Source organism: Hipposideros armiger, unplaced genomic scaffold, assembly GCF_001890085.2.
Source record: "Hipposideros armiger isolate ML-2016 unplaced genomic scaffold, ASM189008v1 scaffold_538, whole genome shotgun sequence".
Classification (NCBI taxonomy): domain Eukaryota; kingdom Metazoa; phylum Chordata; class Mammalia; order Chiroptera; family Hipposideridae; genus Hipposideros; species Hipposideros armiger.
Genome location: NW_017731888.1, coordinates 1,240,553 through 1,250,734, shown reverse-complemented (window position 1 = coordinate 1,250,734; position 10,182 = coordinate 1,240,553). Strand labels below are relative to the sequence as shown.

The following is a 10,182-nucleotide window of genomic DNA, read 5'->3' as shown; positions in this document are numbered from 1 at the left end:
CCCCGCCGCGGCTGCTCTCCCCGCGGCCGCCGCGCTGAGCGTCGCGTCCCTCCCCCCGCCGCCGCCGCCGCCGCCGGGACCCGCTTCCGCCCCGGTCCCTCCACCCCACCCCCGGCTCGCGCTGTGAGAACTCGGGGTCCGGCGCACCCCCCGGATCCCGCCTCCGGCTCCGCGCGCGTCCTTTCCGCTCCGTGTCAGCCCGATCGAAAAAGACGCGTTTTCTGTCCTCTCACGTCCCGTTTCCCTCTTGTGTCTCTCGGTCTCCGTTTCCGCGAAGCGTCCGCCGCTCGGCCGTTCTTACGGTCAATCCCGTTTCTGATCCTCAGCCCTCAATCTGCCATTTCTTGTTGTTCTTTCCGGATCAGATATTTTTCGCAATTATAATCCATATTCACGTTTGACCCTAAATTACTTGGAAATCTTGTAAGGAAAAGAAAGCAATAAAGCTCAAATGCTTATCAAATTGAGTACCGGTCGTTCTTTCTTAGAACAATTAAAATGACTTTCTAAAATTTTATGATGAAAAGAAAGAAATAAAGGGTAAAAACTCCTTTGCCGGCTTTTCTCCTCTATGAAACCTCCTTACCATTATTTTCATTATAACCGGTTTGTTTTATATGTTTATAGTATTTACGGCGCTCGCTCTCGTTCAGCCCAATAAGTGCTGTAAACCGGTTACTCCATTTCCTTTTCATCTCACTTAAAAACAAATGGAAAAATACATGCAGCGCTTTAAAATTTATTAGTTGTTTCCTGTCATGTTTTCCTTGTCTTGGTGTTTTTATATTGAAATCAATTATTACTTTAGATCATTTCTGGTGAAATGTGAACTGTAAATAATATAAAATAACTGCAGTTTTTACAACATCAGTTTTCACAGGGTGTTCCGGAGTTGCTGTCATGAGAACACAGTGACAGCGTGGCCCCCGGAGTGAGATTCCAGGAGCAAACGCCAGCTCTCCCCAAGTTTTGACCTCAGTTTCTTCATCCATAAAACAGAGAATTAAACCTGTAAGATGGTGATGAGAACATTTCCTACCTTGGGGCAGTGCGAGGACTGAAAGTGGCGATACAGGGATCTCGTTCCGTGATGCCCATGCCAAGATCTAGTAAATGTTCACTGTCACTGTTACTGGTTAACACAAAGGGTGCTTGTTGAAAGCAACATTCCTCCGTTGGTTCTGATTCTCTCCTGTCAGGATTCTCCACTGGCCTTGGAGCTTCTGGAAGCCCCGCTCCAGGCTCTGCCCACAGGCCCTGCCCGGTGCAGCAGGGACAGGGGGTCACAGTAGCTCTCAGACGCCAGGACACGTTGGCATACAGTGTGCCTGCGGTTGCAGATTGGACCAGCTCTTTCCCACTGAGTAGTCACCCTTTGAAAGTTGCTCTTACACGTCTTTGTCAGGAGTAATTTCTAGTTGTTTTGTTTTGGTTTTTGTATTTCAAAATTCTGACAACAAAGGTAATTTTAAGTGAAAAACCTTAAAAACCCCAAAACCGTAGCATTTCAAGTCTTCAGTAGAACAGATACATAATTCTCAAAAAGTGATGGGTCATCATCATTCTAAAAGTTAGATGGGAATATTTTTGAAAAGTTGAGACCCAGGCCTTTCAAATTGCAACTTATCTTTGTGACACACAGCCCCCTCCAATGGCTTTTTTGTTATTGTTCATAATAACTCTGCTTCTGGAGTCTGCTTTGCACTTCATGATCTGTGTAAGATTGCACTTTAGAATAAAACTTCACTGTAATCCAGAGAGCATAACGGGGCAGATCCATCAGTACACACATCTACGGAGAAACATGTTTTCCTCTGTTAAAAATAAAAACCTTGGAAATGTACTGTTTTTATTTCCATGGTCCATTTAGCTGCTTTTCCTCCTTGCAACAATGGAGCAAGATACAAACACTTAACAGCTGGAAAATCCGGGCTAAGTACAATAGATGCATTTCTGAAGAGCTGTTAAAGTGAAAGTAAAGTGTCTGTAGGGTTTTGTAAAAGAATCCATTATCTTCCTGGAAACACCAAGCTGACAACTTGACAGTGGGAACTGCCATAAAGGCGACAGGGACTGATGAGAGGCTTGAATGTGTGTTAAGCGGCACGCGGACAGAGTGGCTAAGCGGGGAACTGCTGTGTGTGTGTGTGTCATCGTTTTAGAAGGTTTTGTTAGCTGAGGTGTTGGCAGGAAGCTTCTGTTGCCTAATGAGTTCTTTCTGTGTCCGTTCTCCCATTCTGTCTGTCCTGCAGGCCCTGGGAGGTTGTCCAAAGCACAACTGCTTGCGTTGCTACATAGCTCAGAAACTTGCAGTTACTTAGAGAAGTCCAGATCCCTTTGATAGTCAACGTTCTCGAGATCTGGCTTCAAGTCACCTTTCTTGGCTGCTGCCTGCCAGCCTCCCTATCCATTTCTCTGTTTTGGCTTTTTATTCTCCAATGTGTCCCATAGACTGTCACCGTTTCTGTGACTGGTGTTTTCCCCTTGCCGCCTCATTCACTGAAGATCTAACTATGCTTGAAGGCCAAGCTCAAGTCCCAGGTTCCCCTCAGAGGTTTCTCCGATGACTTGTTTTTCCTATGAATTTCTTCAAGTCATTCTCTGTACTACTGTTGGCACTCACGTCACAAAATTGCGCTTATGTCAGTGTTTTTATATGTTTTAAATATATATTATATTGTGTGAGAGGTTTCTCATTTGTTTTGCTGTTGTTTTTCAGTTCCCTAGCTAGATGGTGCATGCACCGTTTGGCAAGGGGCACGCAGCATAATAATGTGTTCTGTCTTCTTGAATGCCTGTCACGGAAGTCTCCCTGTGTTTGGTCTATTTAACGATACTTTGCACAGTTGCCATTTGATTTTTTTTTTAAGTCACAGAATTCTTAATCCACAGTTTTAGCATGATATTGAGAGATACTTTGACAGTCATCAGAGATGGTCCTAACATATTTTTCTCTTACATGTTTTTCATGATACTACATTTGCCATTTAAGTGTCATCTGTTACATCATGGGACTTCTCTTGTGTGTGTTCTGTGGCCAATATCTGAAGCTTCATGAAAATCAGAAAATCGGGTGCATCCTGTTGGAGACAGCCTTAGATAAGTCTGTGGACTGGCTGGACATGAGTGGTGGCTTTTGCATTTTAGGGTGATCAGATTGTGAAACTAACCTGTGAGATGAGCCTTGTCAAAATAGTTTAAAGGAATGCTTTTTAAGTCTCTTCTAAAGCAATAATTTAAATTAATCAATATGTGATTGAAAAAGATGCTTTCTGATTATAAATTAAGTTTAGCAAGGCTTTGAGATCATCTTGGTACAAAGGAAAATGACTTCATCATTCATTTTATATATCAGTTTGGGAGCTGAGCTCTTGTCACTAAGCCAGGAATATTGCTGAAGGCTTATAATTTCCTTCTGAAAAACTTTTTGTTTCTTCTAAGCCAGTATAAATGCCTACTTAAATAACCTTCTTTGTTAGTTATACTAAACATAGTTGGGAGTTGGCATTTGAATGCCTTCATCTCTCGTGTACTCTGTAATATAAATAGTCCACATTAGTACAACACCCCAAGTCCACTTTGCACATGAGATTAATGTAACACAGTACTCGACTGAAACTATTTTTGGTTGAGTTATCAGCTACCATTTTGTAGGTAAATTCAATGTATACTTTTCAGTTTTTAGATTACTGTCTTCTTTATAACATCTTCTGCCTCACCCGGGAAGAGCACAATGATCACAATACCAACATGGGCCAGTGAAGTCATGTCCTCCACAACTAGACTGAAGAACAAAAGGATAGCAACTTTGTCGATCATTTCTTTCTTAAAATACATTGTTTTCTTGACTTTCTGCTTCCCCTAGCTCTGCATGTCTTCCTTTTCAGTTTCCTTTCTTGGCGCGTCTTCATCTGCTTGTCCCTAAATGACTGCCTGTGGCCCTTAGAGTTTTCCCCTCGGCTCTCTTTTCCTACTCCATATCCTCCGTCTGTAATACCTCTTTCCATGGCCTTGATAACTGTGTAAAAGTGCTGATGGTTTTCCTACCTTGTTCTCCGGCCTGACTCTGCCTCCTGGACCGTGGGTCTGTCTGTGCATGCGTTCATTCAGTGTTACCGAGCTCCTGCTATGTGCCTGACTGGCACTGGTCAGGTAATTGGGGTACAGAGTTGAACAAGACATTGCATTTTCTTGGAGGAAGACAGATACACTTATTACTGTGAGGACACCAGGTGATGGCATAGAGATCATGGACGGGCAGACGAGCAGTCAGGGAGCTGACGGGACCCGAGGCCAGGGAAGCCTTTCTGGGGCTTTGACACTGCATCAGTGATGTGAACACCTGAGGCAGCTCTTAGCCCTCGCAGTGCTTGAGAATTACTGGTGGGCCTTTAAAAAAAAAAAGTAGCCATCACCGCGAATACTCATATGTAATCGGTCTGGGATGGTCTGAGCACTTGTGTTTTCTAAACCCTCCCAAGACTTAATGCGCAGCAGGGGTTGAGAACTGCTGATCAAAGGAAGGTGATTTCAGGCAATGAGGAGCTGGTGTTTGAGGTCAGGATGTCACCCGTTTGTAAGCTTCATGAAAGTAACAGTGCATGTTTCATAATTTTTAGGTCGTACGTAAGGTTTATACCTGGAGCCTAGTACAGTGCCTGCCCCCAGAAGCATAGCTAACCTGACAGGCATGTCCCAAACTGAAACCAGCGCCTCTTTGTTCCTTAACCGCAGTCATGTGCCCAAAATCCAAATCGGGTTATTGCTTCGATTCCCCTCGCACACCCAGCCAGCCCGGCTCTGGCCCTTGGCCGTGGTCCTCTTGGGACCTTGTAGCCAGCTTCCCTTGGAGGCAGCGAGTGGGAAGGCACCAGCGCACGCACACGGCGGGCGCCCCTTGCCTCCTGTTGCTGCTGTTGCCTCCGCCTCCTGAACATTTCTGACTTGTCTCTTCCCACCGTTCCTGTTGCAGCTGTGCTCGTCACCTTGTAAAGGCCTGTCAGTGGTCAGTGGCCTCCAGTGCTGACTTTTTTCTGCTGCCAGGTGCACCCCTCTCTGTTCTGCACAGTGTAACCCTAGTTTCTTTGTCAGGCTGCGTGTAATCGGATCATGTACCTGTGAAGCTCCTTTCTCGGCCCTCCAGCTCTTTGACTCGATCTCTCCCTGAAGCGCCCCCTTCTTCTAGCCCCCTCCCCACCCCCCAGCTGATGCTGTGAGCTTCTGCGTGACTCAGCCACACAGCTGATGGACAGAAACGTGTTTCATGCCGCGTTGCTTCTCATTTCTGTTTGGCGAAAGTGCTCCCTGTCCTCGGTCACTCCCCCACCCCACGTGTCCTTCCTTCAGGCGCGAGCGGAGATGTCACCTCTGGTGAGCTCACAGCGTATGCAGCGTTGGGCTAGTGAATCCAGCCACCCTCACCCGGCTCGTCTCTGGTACTACGGAGGCCCTGTGTTACCCTCACTGCCCTACCACCAAGCCTGGTCAACATTTAAGGCCCATGTGGACATTTAAATACTGAGTGAAAACTTTATTCTTTTAAGTTAATGAAGAAATGTTCTAAGTGAAAAGAAACTTGTTTATTATACATATATTTTTAAACATAAGTTAACTTTTTTATAGGAGAACTATGCCATTTTTGGGTCAGGATTGGAGATCTCCTGGATGGAGTTGGATTAAAACAGAAGATGGCTGGAAAAGGTGTGAGTCCAGGAGTCAGGAGCTGGAAAAAGAGAGTAACCAGCGGAACCCGGATCACAGCATGTAAGTTACTGCCGAGCAGAGCCAGGTCATGGAAGAGCCTGCCTAACCTTTAGGTCTTACCTATTTTTCAAGCTCTGTGACTTGAAATTTGGCTGAGAATTGCACACACATGAGGCTGGTGTGAGGGCGCAAGTTGTTCAGCTGAAGACTGAGCCCAGTGAATTTCCTGGTGGCCACACAGAGAAGCTGCTTTTGTCACTGATTCAGGGCTCGTTGCCGGACATTCATAGAAGCCAACATGTGGCATTGGGTTTGGAGAAAGGCCCACCAGCAAGGAGACGGGGCATGGCTCCAAGCTCTCCTCATGCTGGGTTTGGGGTCGGGGGGACAGTGCCCCAGGCTGGCATGCGGAGGTGCTGGAGTGGAGTGGTTTTGGAATCTGACCACTTACATTAAGAGATACATGGCCAGGAGCGTCAGGGCCCCATCTTCCCAGACAGCAGTCCCTTTGCTTCTGAAATGGTTCCGGAGTTCACGTTTCGGTCAGGCCCAGTCCTTGAATTCCACAGCAGGCGGAGGTCAGAGTTCTCTCCACGCTTTGGCTGCCTGACTCATAGGTTTGCTCTGTTGTCTCTGAAAGGCAATTCAGCATCTCATTAGAAACAGGATGGGACCAGTTTGAGCTGGTTATGCGGTTACACTTTCTTCTTTTTAGTTAAAGCATTTAATCTTTACAATCATCTGAGATATAGGTACAGTAAAATATTGGATTGCGAGTAACATGGTTTGTGAGTGTTCTGCATGATGAGCAGACATTTCAAATACATTTTAACGTGGTAAATGAGCGATGTCCTGCAATATGAGTAGTTTGTTTCCAGAACGAACTGTGCTCACAAACCAAGGTATTACTGTATTATTATTAAACCCATATTATAGCTGAGGAAATTGAAGATACAGTTTTGGCAGTATGTGTCAAAGACCCATAATAACAGTGGCTTACATAAGACAAATAAATCTCTCTTATTTTGTTTTTATTTTTATCTTTTTTTTAGTTTCAGGTGTACAAAACAACATAATGATTAGACATTTACACCCCTCACAAAGTGATAACCCCCAAGTCTACTACCCCTGTGACATTGTACAGAGTGATTACAATACCACTGGCGATATTCCCTATGCTGTACTTCACATCCTATGACCGTGTGTACAGAGGGTGCCAAAAAAATGTATACACATTTTAAGAAAGGAAAAAAACTGTATTAAAATAGTAATACTCAATATATACTGATAACAAAAGATGAATACAAGTCACATTTGACCTGCAATTACAAGAGGTGCTCCAAGTGGCTCCCAACAGCGTAATTTTAATACACTTGATCCCGTTTGATCCCGGATCAAATCCCACTTGATTGTGATGTGTGGTCCTTTTCGTGTGTTGCTGAATTCAGTTTGCTAATACATTGTTGAGGATGATCACATCTATGTTCATCAGGGATAATGCATGTAATTTGTGTGTGTGTGTGTGTGTGTGTGTATGTGTGTGTGTACTTGTCTGGTTTTGGTTTCAGGATAGTACTGGCCTGGTAAAATGAGTTCAGAAATGTTTACGTTTCTAATTTTTGGAAGAGTTTGAGAAGGATTGATAGTAATTCTTCTTTAGATGTTTGACAGAATTAATTAGTGAAGCCATCGGGTCCTGTATGTTTGTTTGTTGGGAGGTTGTTGGTTACTGATTTAGTCTTCTTACTCTTACAGTAATCAGCCTGTTCAGATTTTCCCCTCATGATTCAGTGTTGGTAGGTTGTATGTTTCTGGAACTTGGCTGTTTGTTCTAGCTTGTCCAATTTGTTGGCATGTAATTTTTCATATTAGTTTCTTATGATCCTTTGTATTTCGGTGGTATGAGTTGTAACATCTCCTTCATTTATGATATTATGAGTCTTCTTTTCTTGGTGAGTCTAGCTAAATGTTTGTCAATTTTGTTTATGTTTAAAAAAACAGTTCTTGGAGGGCCAGCCGAGTGGCTCAGTCGGTTAAGAGCTCACTCAAGAATGCGAGCTGTGAGCCACAGGGTCACCGGTTCGATTCCTGGCCTGAGCTGAGCTGCTGCTGAGCTGCCAACAGGTGGCAGGATGGCTCAGCTAAGAAACAAAACAAAACAGTTCTTGGTTCATTGATCTTTTCTATTGTTATTTTTAGTCTCTATTTCATTTATTTCTGCTCTGATCTTTACTTCCTTTTTACTACTAACTTTGAGCTTTGTTCTTTTTCTAGCTCCTTGAGGTATGAATTTAGGCTGTTTATTTGAGACCTTTCTTGTTTCTTGAGGTAGGCACTTATCACTGTGACCCTCCTTTTTAGAGCTGCTTTTGCTGCATTGTAAGTTTTGGTGTATTTCCATTGTCCTTTGTCTCAGGTAATTTTTTTATTTCTCTTCTGATTTCCTTTTTGACACATTGGTTGTTCAGTAGCATGTTGTTTAATCTCCACATAGTTGTGATATTTCCAGTTTTAGCCTTGTGGTTGATTTCTAGTTCATACCATCGTGGTCAGAAAAGGTGCTTGATGTGATTTCAAACTTTTTAAAGACTTGTTTTGTGGCGTAACATATGATCCATCCTGGATAATGCTCCATGTGCAGCTTGAGAAGAGTGTGTATTCTCTTGCTTTTGGATGGAAAATTCTGTACATGTCTGTGAAGTCCATCTGGTCTAACATGTCATTTAATGCCAGTGTTTCCATATTGATCTTCTGTATGGATGTTCTGTCTGTCGATTAAAGTGGGCTGTTAATGTTCCCTACTATTATTGTATTGCTGTCTATTTCTCTCTCTAGTTCTGTTAATATTTCTTCTACTTATTTAGCATCTCCTATGTTGGATGCATAAATATTTACAGATGTTATATCCTCTTGTTGCATTGACCTTACATAATGACCTTCTTTGTCTCTTATTACAGTCTTTGTTTTAAAGCCTATTTTGTCTATTTTTTTTTTTAAAGATTTTTATTGGGGAATTGGGGGGATGGGAACAATGCTGGGGAATTGGGGGAAGGGGAACAGACAAGTGGCCCTCATATGTGGGATCCGAACCGGGGCCCTCTGGCATCCCAAGCGAGTTCTTAACCATCGCGCCACTCGGCCGGCCCTATTTTGTCTATTTTTGATGTAATCATAGCTACCCCAACTTTCTTTGGGTTTCCATTTTGCATGAAGTATCTTTTTCCATCCCATCACTTTCATTGTGTGTGTGTGTGTGTGTGTGTGTGTGTCCTTAAATCTGAGTGGGTCTCTTATAAGCACCATACAAATTGGTCTTATTTTTTTATCCATTCATCTACTGTATGTCTTTTGATTGGAGAATTTAGTCTATTTACATTTAAAGTAATTATTGATAGGTATGTACTTATTGCCATTTTGTTCTTTGATTTCTGGCTGTTTTGTAATTTCTTTGCTCCTTCTCTTCCTTTCATGATTTTATTTAGTGGTATGCTTGGATCCCTTTCTTTTTATCTTTTGTGTATCTTTTGGTTTTTCTTAGTGTTTACCACAAGGCTTTATTAAAACAACTTACAACAGTCTATTTTAAGTTGACAACCACTTAAATGTGAATGTACTCTGAAGCTCTACATGTCCCCCCATGTTTTATGTTTCTTTATTTCACAGTTTACATCTTTTTATCTTGCATATCCATTAACAGATTTCTGTAGTTGTTGTTACTGCTCTTGTCTTTTAACCTTCATACTGGCTTTATGAGTGATGAACCCACCACCTTTACAACATTTCATTATCCACATTTTACTATTTATTTATTTATTTATTAAAAATGTGGAACGCTTCACGAATTTGCATGTCATCCTTGCGCAGGGGCCATGCTAATCTCTGTATTGTTCTAATTTTAGTATATGTGCTGCCGAAGTGAGCACGAATTCTACTGTTTATTTACTTTTACCAGTGAGATTTATACTTTAATGTTTTCTTGGTACTATTTAGCACCCTTTCCTTTCAGCTTAAAGAAGTCCGTTTAGCATTTCTTGGAAGGCTGGTCTAGTGGCAATGAACTCCTTTAGATTTTGCTTCTCAGGAAAATTCATTATCTTTCCTTGGGTTCTGCAGGACGACTCTACTGGGTAGAGTATTCTTGGGTGGCAGTTTGTTTTACATTTTGAATACATGGAACGCCCTTCAGGCCTGCTTAAATAACATTTTGACATACTTTATCACATTAACTTTTTTTTTTTTTTAAAGATTTTTATTGGGGGATTGGGGCATGGGAACAGTGCTGGGGAATTGGGGGAAGGGGAACAGACAAGTTGGTGTCCTTTTGTTCTTCAGTCTAGCTGTGGAGGACATTACTTCACTGGCCCAAGTAGACACCATCATTGCTCTCTTCCAGGGCGAGGCAGATCAGTCGCCGGCTTCTGGACGGCCGCTCACTGCGGCTGCTGGCCGCTCACGCTGGCTGCTGGCTACACACGGTAG

At 43.0% G+C, this 10,182-nt stretch overlaps 1 protein-coding gene across 10 annotated transcripts in view; it reads left to right on the top strand.

The window, feature by feature from the left end:
• Positions 1 to 10,182, top strand: part of FBXO25 (F-box protein 25) — a 40,240-nt gene that overhangs the window by 251 nt on the left and 29,807 nt on the right. For all 10 annotated transcript variants that reach the window (XR_002126893.1, XM_019668763.1, XM_019668757.1 and 7 more), the window contains exon 2: positions 5,623 to 5,763. Coding sequence is in view for 9 of the 10 variants with exons in the window: in XM_019668763.1 (XP_019524308.1) it covers positions 5,630 to 5,763 (134 nt within the window). In the remaining variant the exon portion in view is untranslated. The remainder of the gene's footprint in view (positions 1 to 5,622; positions 5,764 to 10,182) is intronic.